General features: G+C 38.7%; 1 protein-coding gene across 2 annotated transcripts in view; it reads left to right on the top strand.

Moving 5' to 3' along the window:
* The window catches only part of adam12b (ADAM metallopeptidase domain 12b), a 117,884-nt gene that overhangs the window by 58,027 nt on the left and 41,766 nt on the right, over positions 1-18,091 (top strand). For both annotated transcript variants that reach the window (XM_028468579.1, XM_028468578.1), the window contains exons 10-11: positions 967-1,051; positions 6,499-6,647. In XM_028468579.1, coding sequence (XP_028324380.1) covers positions 967-1,051; positions 6,499-6,647 — 234 coding nt within the window. The remainder of the gene's footprint in view (positions 1-966; positions 1,052-6,498; positions 6,648-18,091) is intronic.

The following is an 18,091-nucleotide window of genomic DNA, read 5'->3' as shown; positions in this document are numbered from 1 at the left end:
TAACTATGTAGCAGCTAGCACGGACAGCGGTCCTACGGACGCTACACTGGAACGAAAGTCAGTGGATAAATGATTGTAGTGGACAGTCGACCACTATCGGTGGGAGAGAATGTTGAGCTCAGTGATTACTTGATGTTACTCCAGCAATTATATATATATATATTTTTTTTTTTTTTTTTTTTTTTTTTTCTCCCTGATGGTGTAAACTAAAGGTGTCAGCAGCCCTTTATAGTCTCATATACAGTGGAATGTAAATGGTTCAAGTCTGTTAAAAACAACCAATAAATGACTTTATAAAACTACTTTGTTATACATAAATGTTTCAGTATGTCACAATAATGAAAATACATCAAGTTGAGGGCGATTCTCAGCAACTTTTAGGTGAGATTAAAAAAGCGATTAATTAGATTAATTAATCACAGAGCATGATCTGCCATAATAATGTAATTTAAATGAAAATACCTCAAGTTAATGGCGTTTCTCAGCAATTTTGAGGTGAGATTAAAAAAGAGATTAATTAGATGAATTCATCACAGAGCATATTTAATTCATTGCACAATATTTTTAATTTGTTGACAGCACTAGTATAAACTTAAAAAGGAAGAGACCGAATTTTGCACAATTGGACCTTTATTTATTTTCCACAAAGGCATCTGTATAAAATAAAAGGTCTGTAAAAAAAAAAAAAAAATGAAAAAAAAATGTAAAATTTTTTAAAATAAAATACCAATGAAACCAATTAAATTAAAAAAAATGATACCAATTAAAAAAAATAAAAAATCTGGCCCTAAGTATAGCTACATTCATGAACTCAGAAATGGCACGACTAAGAACATAAGGATTATGTTCAATGTGCCTTCCATGAAACGGAAATTAAAAAATAATGACCAAAAATATTAATTTCCTCAGTAACGGTTGGATGTAGAAATGTAACAAATTACTTTACTTCTTTCTGCTTTTTTCCAGTGGTGTTTACTTCCAGGGCACGACTATTGGCATGGCACCCATTATGAGCATGTGTACAGCTGAGCAGTCTGGAGGCATTGTCATGGTTAGTATGAAACACGTGTGCGTCTATTCTTTACTATGTGCTGGGACATCGTCAGTGGCCAGTGATGAGTTTTTCAAGTGTGATACTCAGAAAAATTTTAGAAACTGGCTTTGCTCAAACATCTTTTAAAGCCGGAAGTTGGTCTTTTTTATGCCTATTTATGTGCAATAATGGTCCACAATGGGGTGTCTCTATTCGGCCCACTATGGTTATAGCTTATCTGTCACAAGTGTTAAATTTGATGGTATTAATGACAGTATTCAGACACGTTGTCATGTAAAACTTAATGACCATTATCACATTTCATTACTAAAATGACGTGTTTCCATTTAATCGTCAGTCTGTGTTTCAGTTATGGGACTTTTTACAGTTTGCTGATGGATGACAGCTTGAAAAAGTGCAATGTTGGCTAATTGTGCTCCGAGTCGACCGACATCACGCTGTTTGCTGATCTTTCCTCTGAATGTGGTGTGACAGTGTTGGAGAAGCACGAGGGGGGGGGGGGCGGGGGGGTTGGGTTAACTAAATGCCACCCCTTGAGAAGTGAACTCCATTTACATTTTTATGAGAAGTGATAAATTGTTTATAACCACTCACACGTAGACGAAATTTTGACGCAAAGTGCATATTTTACACACAACTGTGCTTCACCCCTCGGTGCCCTGAATCAGCATGCATGCTAAATTAGTTGCCTGCTTAGATCCTTTTGCTTTCCACCAGCCTTTGACATTCAGGCCAAATTACAAAGTGGTTATCTGCCCGATGCCATTATCACACAGACCAGATGTGTATCCACTCCTAATGGTTAATGCTTTCTGCTGGCCTTTTCTGGGATGCGGTTTCTCCAGATGTTTGTCCTCACCATTAGTTACACAAAGCAGATGGTCTCGATCCAGATTAAAGAGCCAGATAAACAATTAGAGGGCAGTCAGAAGAGATGAACCGCCTCGAAAACCATACATTACTGAGTGTTAATGTGCTACAAACGTCTTATTCTACTTTGATGTTCATTATTTCTACATGTTTCCATCTGTGAGTTATGTTCTAAGTCAGTGTTTCTCAAATGTGGGTACGATGCGAGATGGCACTACAGGGGGTACTTGAGAGAGAGAGGGGAAAATTATCAAATGAAAGCATTAAAAATATAATATTTATTTTTAGTAAAAAAATTGATAATACTAAATATTACCAGCAACTCACGAAATGACAAAAACACACACTAAGAGAGACAAGTACTTACTATTACTTTTACCAGCAACACACAAAACGGCAACAAAAACACACTAAATGAGAGAAAACCACACAAGGTCACTACAAAATACACAAAAATAATAGAGAAACACACAAAACAACATACGAAACAATCAAACGACACCAAAAACTCACACACACACACAGACAGAATAATTTAAGTAATACCAACAACACCCAAAAATGACAACAAAAACAATAATTAAAAGAATAGACAACAAATACACAAAATGACACAACAAACACACAAAAAAAATGATGAAAATAATCATTATTAGGACATGAACTGAAAATACAAGAGTCAACCTTGGTCTCACATCAGGAGGGAGATGACCGGACATGATAAAAACTATAGAAATAAATCTATTCAGGAACCACCTACTGTATTTTCAAAATGAGATTTTTAAAATGTGTGTTATCACTCGTTCAATCGATCATTATGATCTATAGTTGTTTTTTTCACAGAATTCGGAGCAAAATGTTGTAATCAGACAAAGGAGGTACAAAGAAGTTAGAGAGCCGCTGTTCTATGTGGTACCGTTGTCTTGTCTGAGGGCGTTTTCATATGACGGCAAATAATTCTAAAATGACAGTCTGGTAAGGCCTTTTTCTACCCCTCACAGCAAAGCCAAAGACCTTCTGTGCAATGGCTGCCGCTTCAGAGAGTTTCAGTCAATTCTGCTGAGAGTCAGATTACATTCAGTTGTCAGGAAACACTGTCTGAAACTTACATTCACTGTGGATGTGCGACGCATGGGTAAACGTGACGAAAACCGAGGGAAACGTTCACCCACACTTCCTGTCAGGAATGGGCCTGGATGTGTCATGACGCTGCTGGTTAATCGGAGCAGGAAGTGACCCTGAAGGCCAACCTACGTACAAAGGAAGCACATGTGAATCATCCCGTCAGAGTTCACAATGATGACAATATTTATTTTTTAAAAAACAGGGTTTTCAATATTATCCAGCCAATGTTGCATTGACTTAACAGCATTCTAAAGGGCCTGATTTACTTATTGATCCATTCATTTTTGACTCCTATTTAGGCCTGTTTTAATAAGAAAAAAGTGCTAAATTGGGTTGGAAAGTGAGGGTTTCATGTTCATCTGCGATCAATAAGCAAAATTAATTATTGCAAATCTGAATATACCTAGGATAAACTATATGATGCTATCTGGGAGACATTAAATGATCTGAGGAAAACAAGATTGAATAAAAGTAGTCTTTTTTTTTTTTTTTTTGTCTGCACATGCTGTCAAAGGTCAACACCACAGGAAGTGCAATCATTATGAGACAGCAATGCATATTTTGTTATTGCAATAAAATACATTGATTTATTTTATTGCTTAATTGTGACCATCACCAGCCCTCCCTAAGGAAGGGTAAGAAATCTTTTATTATAGGGAGGATATAAAAAGGGAGAGCAGTGTTACACCTAAGTGGAGGGGGAGGGGGTGGGGGAAGGGGGAAAGGGAGCAGGGAGGAGAGACTCAAGGCAGGAAATAGAAAAGGTGGGGAAGAATAGACTGTTCTTCGTATACCAGCATATGTGCAAAAAAAAAAAAACCGCTACTGCAAGCCCAGGAACTGCCCTGGGCCCGCAGATGCAGCCAGGCCAGCAGAAAGAGCGGAGGCCAGGGAGCCCCAGGCCACCCCCCCCCCGCGGCCAAGCAACCCCCCAGATGCTCCCAAGATCCCAGGCCGAGAGGCAGCCACCGTCCCCCACACACACATCCGAGGAAGCCCCAAGCAGCCGAGCACCCAGCGCATCCCCCCACCGACCCCAACCCCCAACCCCAAGGCCCCCCGCCAGCATCCAGCCCCCCCACCCACCCACACCCAAGCACCCAACCGCCCGAGGGAAGGGCCCAGAGAGCCCCCCGCCCGAGACCCCAGCAGAGGAGCCAAGGCCCCTGCCCAGCAGATGGCCAGAGCCGCGCGGAACGGGCAGCCGGCGGGCGCCCGCCGCTGGGCCCAGAGCCAGCAGGGTCCGGACCCCAGGCCAGAAGGACCCGGAACGGAAGCAGCACCGAGAGCAGCGCCCCCAGGGATGACAACCACGCCCATAGTTGCCGAGGGCACCAAGGGGATGCTGCAAGCTGCCCCGCCGGCCCCCAGGCGCACCGACCAAGCACCCCAGAGCGTGCCAGATCGCATTTCCTTGATGCCGCCGGCGGCATCAAGGAATACAGATGTTACTGTAAACTGAGACATGGAAAGGAGTGCGGTTTAGTCCTTACGAATGTGAGCATAACCAAGATACTTATTCAACTTTAGTTATGGAAAACATGCCATATTTGTATTTAATGTATTTTCTCAAAAATCAGAATGTTGGTTTTTCAATGTCGGTGGAAAAACAAGTACCGATTTTTATATTTTGTGTCAAATTATAGTTAGATAATATCTGTGGACCGACAATATCACTCATTTCTAATTGTAAGACATAACATGAATCACTTTTGATGAATTAATTCCAGAAGTATTGATTGAAGTAGAAAAGATTTGTTCTCTCCGTTGCCTTTTGTTTAGCCGACTCCTCCTCATTGCAACAGGACCTGCCACCAGCTTTGGGTAAAGCTGTGACAGTTAAGACCTGCGTGTCAAACCTGGAAAACAAATGCACTCACAATGTGTGTGCTAGGCAAACACATTAAATTATTAATAGTTTTGTTTGTTTGATGGATGCAGTCTTTATCGCACCTAGTTAGTAGATCAATGTGGATGCACATGCTGGGTTTATTTTTTATTATATAGTGAATTATAACAGAATTTCATCTTGAGCCCATGGAATTACATTAACTTTAATATGCTTGCTTTTTTTTGCATGGAGTTTCTTGATTGCAAATGTAGCTTCAGGGTGGTTCTTGTTTTTCTAGTTTTAGCTGATCTATTAGGTGTATAAAACATGTTTTTTTTATTATATTAAACCTGAAATTTGCTAATAAATCTCTTTATTATTATTCCTCCTTGTTGAGTCCAGTCCGTGTGACTATTTGCACTTCATGCTTTGCAGATACCAAAAATATACCTTTATTCTCACTGGTTTTGGTTGTTGTGTTTAAGTATTATTGAAGTAGAAAATAATCAATGTACAACTGTGAAGTAAAAAACTTGACCCTGATATCAGCCAAGTTTTTTAGTCTTTGCCTACACTTGAATGAATGAGTGAATAATTATCTCGTCTTAATTTAAGATAAAAGATTATTCGACTGATGACTGAGATAAGTGTAAGATTATGTCGGAAAAGGCCATTTTTTTTGTAAATTGAAGGTTGGAATCCATATATAGAAACCAACCTATTTGTCTGCTGTTGTCTATATCAAAGTTTTAATCCTCAGTTATTGAGTCTTTGGCTACGGAAGTGTTAAGCAGTCAAATGTAGAAGATGATTGATGAGTGTTGGATACTTTTCATAACTCCTCTCATCAATCAATCCTTCAATATGTGCTAAGTCCATTCCAGACTTCTTCTTTTTTTGTAATTAAGTAAATTACTATTCCACTTAATCAATCTATTTTTGTATTACAATATGTACTGATTTGAGTCAAATTAATTGCTGTAAAATTACTGATTACTATGCATGAATCCAGTATACTTCCATATCACGTATAAGGTCATAGAGAACTCCAGGCTGTCGCGGCTGGTTCACAATAAACACATTAATGTCATTTAAAATCTTTCAAACTGACAGAAATATCACATATATGCACACGCTCACTATTAAAAGCAAAGACTCAAATTAACACATTAATGACTTTGGTTGTGGAGGACATTCTGGGTATACAACATAATAACAATAATTCTCCTTTCTATACCGTATCCCTTGATTTGTTTTTTTCCAAAAACTTCTTTCTTGTCCTCCTCCATCTCTGTCCGTCTTGTGAAGGGCAGACTTGCTTATCAATGCCGGGCCCGATTTATAAAGCTGCAAGTTTAAGTAGCTTCCTGCAGGAAGAGTCTCTACTGGCAGCTGGTATGATTTGGTCTGCAGGGGTAATAGAATGACAGACGAAGTCATGCTGCCATGAGCAGAATAAGTAATAGAAAAAAGTGGAAGGGGGGTAAAAGTTTTCAGGTTAGGAAGTTTCCTCTTTGAACAGAGATTTCCCCTTGAATTAAAATCCTTCCTACCAAGACAATTAGAGTGTTGAATGAATTTAGTGATTAGCGTGCTATGTTTTGTCTTTCTTTGGTAGGATCACTCAGAGAACCCACTGGGTGCAGCTGTGACCTTGGCACACGAGTTAGGGCACAATTTTGGGATGAACCACGACACGCCGGAGCGAGGCTGCGGATGCAGGATGACTGCTGATCGAGGCGGATGCATCATGACCCCATCCACAGGGTGAGACGCTGCCGCCAAATGTTTGTCTATTGGTACAATCGCGATATTTATCATTTAACAAGTAGCTCATAGAGTTTTTTCTTCCCATCTTTTGTGACTTCAGTATAAACATTAACCATAGTCACATCATCTATTCCGGCAGCACCATGTGCAGCATTCCTTGTCCAAAGATAACAATCTACTGTATGTTTCTCTAAACTTGCCCAAAGCATTTTCATCTGATCTGTCTGACCACTGATTTTCTAACTTATCCCCTTTTTACGGTGTACATTTCAGGACATCCTCAGGTCTCAGAGTGAGCCATCAGGAAATTTATCAAACCAAATGGACTCAGGCTTCAAAATAAAAGTCATCAGACTAAATGGCCTCTAATAAAACCTCCTCAGACCATAAGACACAACATGGCAAATTTTGAAGAAACCAGAAATACACGTGGCATCTTTAATATGTAGTGCTTTAGATACGAGAGTAAGTGGAAAGCTGTCAAGAGGAGGAGTTATCAACTTATGAGTCATGAGGTGAGAAAATTTCAACACTTTTTACAAAATGTGGAATAGCAAGGGAGGGAGGAAACATAACTTTTTTAAACTTTGGCCTTCTGAATGAGGTTAAAGGAATGTACAGTATATCACTGTAGAAAAACCATTATGAAGTTATTTTTTTCATAATACTGCCACTTTAAGATATATCAACGTTTCATTAAACTATATAATTAATAATCGAACAATACGTTGATATATTGTAACTTTTGAAAAGTTTGTTGTGTACTTCCGGTTCCTTAAAAAAAAACCCACCATGTCGGGTTTTATGGTCTGAGGCTGTTGAGTCTGATGACTTTTATTTTGAAGCCTGAGGCCATGTCATTTGACAGTGTTTGGTTTAACAAGTGAGACCTTTTCATCTGACGGAGGTTTTGCTGAGACATGAGTCCGTTTGGTTCGATAAATGATAGGTTTTCCTGATACCTCACTCATCCGTAAAGAGTAACTAAACCCCTGCTTTCTGCTGACCTGCCACTAGGAGGGAAATTCATAAACTGCCTGGATTATGGGCGGGGCTCCTGAAGCAGTAAGACACGCCCACTCAGGGAGCGCTGCATATTCACAGCGCTTCAGTGATCAACAACTACAATCACATACACACAGTCCCCATGTGAAGTTGCACCCACACACACACACGCAACACTATGGACACTATCACTGACACACACACATAGAAAGACACACACACGCAACAAGAACTACACGAACATTCGCACACACAGATGGGGATACACGCGATATGTCTGTGAACACACAGTTAGCTTGATGAACCCTCTGATTAGTGCAGAATCTGATCTTTATAGAAGCACAGAGTCACAAACGTGATTGGAGGAAACCCTCCTCCCTCCTCCCTCCTCTCAGCTTTTATTGGAGGGGCGGGGCCAACAGTGAAAGTTGGTGACGCACGATAATCTAAATAAGTCACTCTAACATTTTAAAACTAAATACACAAAATTAAAAAACTTTTGCTAAAATGTTAATATTGGACGAGGATAAATCAGCAGCACTACTTAATACCCAAATACATACAGTATGTATTCACCATAAAAAAGTGGGTTTGGGGTTTAGTCACTCTTTGACATTATCAACTTCAGTGTCTTCATGCCTGAATTTATCTTAACATACTTTGTTTTCCTCCCACTATCTTCGGTTGGATTTTAAATTGGTGTTATTGTTTGAGTGTGTGTGCCTTTGATAGTTTGTGTGTTAACCCTGTGATAGTGTGACAAGATGTCCAGGGTGTGCCCTGCCTTCCATCCTGTGTCAGATTAGATAGGATTGGCTCACACACACACACACACACACACACACACACACACACACACACACACACACACACACACACACACAACTACAGGCAGCGCTAAAACTGCACCTCTGCATTTTACTCACGTGGCCCTGGGTCGCTACGATAACAGAGCTTAAAGTGAGGGACAGTGTAGCTGTTAGTAAACAAGCAGATAGAGCGACTCTCTGGTGCAGTCACAGATTCTAACTGATGGGGGAGTCTGCCAAATGCTGGATCCCATGAGAAAACAATAGATGTAGACTTATAAAGTTCCATAAGACGGTAAAGAAGAGAAAACCCTGACTGACTCACTTACTGACATTATTAAATTAATACAGGCTTAGAGTGTTCACTTTCCCTCTTCTCTGAGTGCAATGTTGCAACTATCTGCTTTGTGTTCCTATGGTAACGGCCAATTATGATTAGCAGCTTTTTTTTTTTGTTTTTTTGCAGAGTATTTAAAAGTGAGACATTAAAAATGCGGGAACATTACTTAGACACTTCAAATGTTATGCCATGATTACAATATAAAGGGAATTGTTATGTTCCTAATCAAACATTGTATACTTGCAGAATAGCCAAGGTTAAAAAACAATGAGAAGAAGCTTGTTTTTAGAGTTGAATCCAACCATAGCTGTATTGATGTCTCGACCTCAAAGTAATTGGTGGTTCAGCTCCAACATTGCAATATGTGCAGGTGGACAAACTCCTGGACTGGTCGAATAAAACAGATCCTGTTTTGTCAGAACAGGATAAGTTGGGTCCCATTTGGAAAACCTCAGTCTGTTTTTGAAGATAGAAACGATGTGTCCTCTTAGTGTGTGGTTGGCAGTGTCCTCTGTTATACTTTTTGGTAACAGCTTTTAAGCTGTTGGGGCAAAGTCAGAACAGCTGTCTATTATTGTCAAGGTCGCCAACCTTTTGCAGACTGCTGACATCTCCCAGAGGAGCTCCCTTAGGAGCAGGCTGCAGTCGCAGATACACTGCCCAAATCAGACAATGTTGAGTCGTCAGGCTGTACAACCTGATTTAGTGCATCCGATGTAGAATTTTAGTCAGTATCCATCCATCTTTCATCCATTCATGCAGTCAGAAATATTACAGATGAATATACAGGCCTGGACACAGTTTTGTTCATGAAATATCCCAGGCTTGTCTGCAATAGTTCAGTTGTTCAAAATTTCATTTTTATAAACCTGCTTATAGAACAAGAGTGCCCACACTTTTTTGGCTTGCAAGCTACCTCTACCACAGACAGCTCTTTGCAATCTACTGTGTTGAGGGGTTATACTTGTAATATTTACACGATTCAAATTATTTAATAATTAAAATAATTAAATATTTGTAGAATATTCAAATGCAATAATAATATAGAAACAGCAACGCTTAAAAACTGAGTTGAATTGAAATATATTTAAAAAATGTAAAATACAATAAAGAAAACAGTTTTGAAAATGCCGTTCCATTTCATGTTGGCAGAACCAAAACTGTGTGAAAGTGTGATGGTCAGCTTGTTTATTTACAGTAGCATTTCAAATCATCTCACAGATTCAAATCCACCGAAGCACCAAACACAGCTGCTCACTTCATCAAAGACCCACAATAAAAAACACATTTAGCAGTGCCAGTCAGTAGCACACAGAGCGTTTCAGTATTTGTAGCTCACTTTGTTCTTTAGAAGAACTTCAATGGCTTCCAAACACATACGTTTATTGAAGATGCTGCAAAAAAATGTCCCCGGTCGGGCGACTTTGGGCTGGAGGAGAGTTTTCTTCTACCTCTGCGACCGACGCATTGGGCACCCCTGCTCTTGGAGAACATGCAAACTCCCAATGTAGAACATTACTAGCAGCTTTCAAACAGCTTGCAAGGCATAAGTTAAAAAGTGTGACATTGAAGCCTCAGTTAACATTCAGATAAACCTCCTGTCAGAAAGAACATAAGAAACATGTAGATAAATATCTTATCATGTGACAAAAAGAAGCATGAAGTTGGAGAGTAAAAAGAAAAAAGATCACTTGGAGGATTAATGAGCAGAGTTGAAGGATGGTACACAAGTTTGTCAACAATGCAGTTCTTGATTTTAGACAAAACTATGCCAACAAAAGAATGAGCAAAAAAGTACAATACAAAATCCATAAGAATTCATTGGGCTTTTAGATTTTACTGGCGGTAATTGTGTCTGTAATGATCAAATGCTGACACTAAAAGCCACTAAAAGCTCCTTTCAGTTGTTGTGATAAATCCAAGGATGCATTCAGGATAGAAACTATTGCCAGCTTTTTGTGTGGTCAGTATACCCTTCAAAAATGTGCTGTAGACATAAATGATTATATATCTGCTTTGTACTATGAAAATGATTCCAGAAAAACTCATCTGACCTTTTTCCTCTACAAATTGAGAGAAGAAAGGTGGGGTTGTCAAAATGGGAGCTTGTTTTTGCAGCCAGCGGTGAGCTCATCCTGCTCTTCTCGTAAAACAGTGAGAACCAAAGCTAGAACTCAAACATGGTACATACTAATCACATAGGATTTATACTGGAACGTGTTTGCCAATGCACTAAGCACACTGCTGTGAGGACTTAATGCTAGCTCTGCACCAGCCAAAGCTTTCTAATGATGTCATCCTGAAAGTTTCAAAAGCAAAAAGCCTGCCTACAATGAGTAAAGGGGTACACACATGAAGATAATTGAGCTGTTTTTGTCCTGATTTTCCTCTTTTCTCAACAAAGACAGCAAACGCCCAATTTTCTAGGTCTTGTAAGATTATCTTATAAGATATCAGATGTGTAATGAGTGAACCCTAACCCTGACGTGTTAAATATTTATGACCAAGAATCTTTGTATGTGAAGGGAAGCAGATGATCACCGAGTCCTGTCTCAGAGAAATGTGATGTAGAACGGAATGTAGCCAAAAATAAAACATAAAGGCATGTAGCCAATCGAAAGCGAGCCAGCATGGAAGCAGGCGAACAACAAAGCTGATGTAAACAAACATGGCTGTGCTGCTTTAACACAACTAATCATACTCATCGTCTCTTTCTTGATTGCTTCCAAAGTTACGTTTAGGTCTGATTTGCTAGGCTAATGGCATTAGCCAAAAGCTGAAAAAAAAAACTCACCTCTAGGCTATAAATATTGAGACAGAAGGAAACAAACACAAACGCTGGATCAAAGAAGCCTTTGAGAGAAGGAAGCAGAGCTTCAATATCAACAGAGACGAGGGAACATTTTTACTCTCTCACACCTGAGACTCTCTTCTAGACCATCGGGCGACAACTTGACAGGTCTGTCAGGCTGGCCACGCCTAGAAAGAACTCATAGGACACATTCAATTCAATTCAACTTTATTTATTTAGCGCACAATACAACAAAGTCATATCAAAGCGCTTAACAATATAAAATTCATAGTAAGAAAGAAAGAACTCAACAAGATCCACATGAACAAGCATTTAGCGACAGAAGAAAAAACTGAAGAAATCTCCGGCAGAACCAGGTTCAGTGGTGGCAGTCATCTGCTTTGACTGGTTTGGGTTAGTGGACAGAAGGACGATCAGAACAGGATGGACGGATAGACCATCAGAGTGTTCCAGACTTGTTGAGCCATGAACCATCGACCAGGAACTGCCAGCTCCAGCATCAACACAGGGCGAGGAGAAGGCACAGACTGCAGAAAAACATTATGATACACTCGTTCCTAGTGGTTGGGTTAATAATAATATTAAACTTCATACGGCCATTCTCCCTGCTCAAATGCTACCACTACAGAAGAGGTTTTGTTTTGTACCGGGTGCAGAGGGTACCTTGTCTGCTTTAATTATCGCAATTATACGGTGTACGCTTTAGTAAATAAGTAGGTTTTGAGTTTATTTTTAAAGGTGGAGAGAGTAGCAGCCTCCCGCTCTGCCTCCTGTTCTACTTCTGGACACTTTGATCAAAGCGATCAGCAGACACCTCTGGGGAAGACTGGCAGTTGGCAGTCGAAACATGTCAGGAGATGAAATTAAATTTCAAAGTGAATTTCATGAAAAAAACGTTTTCAGAATAATTGAAACCTTAACATATTATTGAAAAAAGAAGTCAAAGTGAACTTGCTAGAATTGTCGAGGCTTGTTAGATCACGTTTGATCACACGAGATTTCAGGCTCGGAGGTTCGACAGAATCGTCCTTTGTGTGGTGTGCTGTGCTGAGGTTATGGAACATACCACACGCATTGTCATCAAAACTGTTTAACACCTGTTTTTTTTTTTTATCTCCATGTGTGGGTTATGTGAGAGATATAAAATCTCTTGATATTTAGAAAATTCTTATGTGTGTACCTTCCTTTACAGTTAGTCATAGTTTTATTGTGTAATTTATAAAACACAGGCCTGTGTCTGGGAACTTTTTCCCCACCTTTTTTTTTCAAATGAAATCCGATATATTAATAGTTCTGAGATGATCAGTGACCTTTTATTCTGAAACCCTCTGCTCTGTTTGCTCTATAGGGAGCTGAATCAATTAATGCACTGTGGGGAGCTGACATTTTTCCCTGGTTGTATTGTGTTTTTAGCACTGACAGCAAATATCAATTTTTTACTCTTTGGCTATTATTATAATTCTAATTGTTCATTGATCAAGTCTGAGAGCACTGTGAATATTGGTGCTGATGAAAGACATGAATATTGATATTTGGAGTGACTCAATCAAAGCAGTAATGAACTCAAGATGGAACATTTTATAAAGACCTGCATAATAATTAGACACATTTTATTAGTGTAGACATGCTCACTTCTGTTACCAAAAGCTTTCTAAGAAATTCACTCTTTTTCTGTAAAAAAATTATTAGATGAGTCACAGCTAATAAATTGCATGTCCAAATGTTAGGCTGCTTCGAATTGGCTCGGTGCAAAATAATCCAAAATCTGAACATCCATCCATTTTCAGACCTGCTTTGTCCTATTTCAGGGTCGTGGGGGTTTCAAGCAACAACAATACAATTCCACTGTATTCTGGTTAGTTTTTTTCAAGAATTTGCAAATGCTTGTACCTCCTTACTGCTTATTGTTAGAATATCAGTCCATTTTCAGCTTTTTATGGTCATTTTCTACTCTGATAACAAAAAGCCTGCTATTCTGACTGTAAGTAAGCTGTACTGATTACTGTACTGACTAAGCTCACAGTTCACTGCAGGTGTCTTATTTTAGCTCATGGTGGCTATGAGAACAAATTGTTTCAATTGATTGTTTTTCATTTTGTATGTACTGGTCAAGTTGTATCACCTCAATCTTCTGAAGAAATATGTTTTCCTGGAAATGTTAACCCTGGAAAAGATGATGCACGATTACATTTGGCGAAACACGATGTCGTGTCCTAAAACACAGTTTATTGACTAACTTTACAATGTTTTCTTTTCAGAATCAGAATCAGAAATACTTTATTTATCCCAGGGGGAAATGACTTGTGTTACAGATGCTCAAGAAATTTTACAAATAAAAAGAAAAAACACTAAACAAAGAAAGAATTAAAGAGAAATAAAAACATACATAATTAAGTAAAAGGCTGTTACTTGAATAATGATTAAATACAAGTGCACACATTACAGTAGAAAAAATAAAACAAGATAAATAATGACAATACAAATATAATACAGATATATATGCAACAATTGGTTCACTTATCAAGTAAAAGAGTTATTACTTTTTAAAATATTTAAACTTTGAGTTTCAGCACGTTTTTTCACTTTTTTAAGGGTGTCTAAAATGTCTTCTACGACAAAAATTCTGAAGTTGAAGCGCGGCTTAGCTGTTTATCTCTCAAATTCAATTTCCTGAGCTATCAGCTGGAATGGAGTTTCCTGGTGACAAAACCATTAATTTCAGAAACCAATCTACAGCTCATTTCCTCCAATCACAGATCAGGTTTCTGTCTTTTTTTTGGAACATCACTTACCTCCTTTGACCCGCTCACGCGATGCCTTCAGAATGTTAAACACATCGTTGGAGAGCTGTGTGTAGCTTGTTTGACTGTGTGTTTGGGATACTCTCAGCTTAGACTTGCTAATGGGGCAGCAGACAGGCTGCATCTAAATGACATGATTATTAGTGACGCTGCCAGCTGCAATCAGGGTCCAGGATACAGAGGGAGAAAGAGATGGAGATAGGTGCTTTATGCTTGGATAGACAGGAGAAAAAGCAAAGCTGTACTTTCATTTGTTTCTCATCTTTCCGCCGCTGTTAAAATAAGACGATAAACTCAAACAGAGACTTGTGAGGAGTGAGCAATGAATAACATTAGCGTGTAAACATGGACACCTACGATGAATATAATGAGCTCTGAAAAATAAACCATGGCGAAGACCAGGATTGGGGTCAATTATAATTGTAATCACATAACTGATAATTGTATACATTTATGTTGTAATTATAATTAGGAGTGTGACAATATCTCGATACGGCGATATATTGCGATGTTTTTCCGCACGATCGATTATCGATATGCTAGTATTTATTTATTTTATTTTTTATTTTTTTCCAAAACCTTTTCGGCTTTCTCACTCTCGTTTGTTGAAGGAACCTATATATTGTTTGCTGTAATATTGCACTATACTGGTGTCACTGGTAAGAAAGACCCTATTTTTTGTTTACAGAAAGCACTATTGGAGATACTTATTCGTTTACAGGCATAAAAAGTGGAATAATTTTTCTGAGATAACACTATCATAAGATCCTAAAAACAAGTTTACATATGATTCAATTCAATTCAACTTTATTTATATAGCGCAAATTACAACAAAGTCATCTCAGTGCGCTCAACAAAATATAAGGTCCATAAGAACAAAAGAACGCAACAATAGTCACATGATGAGCACACTTAAAATGGGGAGATAATCCAGTAAGGCATGAGAAATGACAAAAATATTAATGTTAAAAAATTAATTCGGAGGCAAGGCAAAAAATGTGAAAAATTTAGGATTTTTTTTTCAGAGATAAGGCTATTATAAGACCCTAAAACTAGTTCAAATATGATGAGTCACACTTAAACTGGGCTTAAAATCCAGTCAGGCATGATAAATGACAATGTTAATTATAGTTAATTATATTTGTAATTGGAAAAAAATGCTGGTCACCGTAACCATAATTGAATTATAATTGAACATGGATAATTGAAGACATATATGTAATTGAAAAATGTAATCAAAAACAACCCTGCCTGAGACTGAATGTAAACAAAGACAGAAGAGCTAAAAACATTTAATTAAACTAAAATTAATCAAGACTAATTTTGCCCAAAAGACGAGCATTGGTATATTTAAAGTGGGATGTTCTTTTTAGCGGTTGTGCTAACTGTTGCATCATCACACGTGTTGCTTCAGAAGCCTCTTCCTCCTAGCTGTGAAAAGTGATGAAGCACAGCAGGAACCTTCAGCTTGACTTTGAGGATGAGAGGTGAATATTTGTCCGGACAAATCAAGGTAGGGTATACAATTGTTGCTAGTTTCTTTTCAAACTTGAACAAGCTTTTTGTTGGCCTGCTGGTTTTTGTCAGTGTCAGTGAATTCACCCTGGATTTTTTTAATTTTTCTTTCCTCATGGTTAGTCACCACATAACTCTGCCCATGTTGCAGCATGTTTTTCACTGAAAGGTCAAACATGTCTATCATGCTTAGCTTGGGCTAAACACATGCCACCCCTGCAGGAGTGCTCAATAATTTCTTAAACAAAACAGCTCCTGCAACATCCCCAACATGTAGCTTTTATTTACATATTTTCCTTCCAGTTGGTCTATCTGAACTGACCCCAGTAGTTTGTGCTTCTAAACCAACAACCTGTCTTTTAGACCCAATCCCAACTCTACTATTTAAAGATGTTTTTCCACTAATTAGCACTAATATGGTGAACTGGATTAACACATTTTTTGTAACAGGGTATGTGCCACAGGCCTTTAAAACCACTGTAATCAAACCTCTTCTTAAAAAACCTACCTTTGATCCAAGTGATGTGTCCAATTATAGGCCAATATATTTTGTTTCCAAAATTATTGAAAACGTCATCGTAGGTCAACTATATGATCACATACATGGGAACAATTTATATGAGAGCTTTCAGCCTGGCTTTAGAGGCCATCACAGCACAGAGACAGTAAAAAAAAGTAACCAATGATCTCCTCTTAGCCTCAGACAGAGGTTTGGTCTCAGTTCTGGTGCTCTTAGATCTCAGTGCAGCCTTCAATACAGTGGATCATCATTTATTGCTTCAGAGACTGGAAAATGTTTTTGAGAATTAATAAACAGCACTAGGTTGGTTTAAATCCTACTTATCAGACAGAACCCACTTTATTCATGTTAATAATCTCTACTGAGGGCACGCCAGAGTTAATCATGGAGTTCCACAAGGTTCAGTTTTGGGATCGACATTCTTTACATTGTGTATGCTTCCAGTCAGTAACATTATCAGAGAACATAATATAAATTTCCATTCCTATGCCGATGATACACTGCTCTATTTGTCAATGAAATCAGATGAAACTCATCATTTATTAAAACTCCAGGCTTGGGGTGTTGTTTAGCTCAGTGGGTTGAGCGCCCGCCCCATAAATGGAGGCTGTAGTTCCTCACCTGCAGCCGGTCCCAGGTTCGATTCCCGGCTTGGGACCCTTTGCTGCGTGTCATTCCCTGCTCTCCCTTTCCTGTCAAGCAACTGTCATATAAAGGCCACTAGAGCCCAAAAAATCCTTTAAAAAAAAAAAAAACTCCAGGCTTGTCTTAAAGATATCACATCCTAGATGAGCCGTAACTTTCCCTTTCTTAACCAGGATAAAACCGAATTGATTTTATTTGGTCCAAAACACCTCAGAGAGAATTTATCAGAGCAAATAGTGTCTCTGAATGGCATTGCTCTGTCATCCAGCACCACAGTAAAAAACTTAGGCATTATATTTGATACTGACTTGTCCTTTAACTCTCATATTAAACAAATCTCAAGGACAGCCTTCTTTCTCCTCCGTAATGATGCTGAAAAACGAATCCATGCATTTGTTACATCAAGACTAAATTATTGTAACTCTCTACTCTCAGGATGTCTCAATATCTCATTAAAAAGTCTCCAGTTAATTCAGAAAGCTGCAGCGAGATTATTAACAGGTACAAACAGGTGAGACTATATTTCTCCAGTATTGGCTTCCTGTAAAATTTAGAATAGAGTTTAAAATCCTCCTGTTAGCCTACAAAGCGCTACATGATCTGTTAGTGCTCTATTGTCCGGGCGGAACACTCTAGAAGTGTCTAGAAGTAGAAGAGGAGGCAGAGCGTTTGGCTACCAGGCTCCTCGCCTTTGGAACCAGCTCTTAGTCTTAGTATGGGAGGCTGCTACTCTCTCCACCTTTAAAACTAAACTCAAAACCTACTTATTCGCTAAAGTGTATATTGTATAATAGCAATAACCTAAAATGGACATGGTCTCATCTGTAATGGCCACAATCACAGACCATTACATGTAATGGTCAACACTTCAGACCATTACTTGCGACTATTTCGCGTGGATCTTGTTGGGTTCTTTCTTTCTTACCCTGAACTTCATATTTTGTTAAGCGCATTGAGATGACTTTGTTGTATTTTGTGCTATACAAATTGAATT

This window comes from Gouania willdenowi, chromosome 15, assembly GCF_900634775.1.
Source record: "Gouania willdenowi chromosome 15, fGouWil2.1, whole genome shotgun sequence".
Taxonomy (NCBI): Eukaryota; Metazoa; Chordata; class Actinopteri; order Blenniiformes; family Gobiesocidae; genus Gouania; species Gouania willdenowi.
The sequence above is the reverse complement of the archived record's forward strand: the minus strand, read 5'-3'. Positions and strand labels throughout refer to the sequence as shown.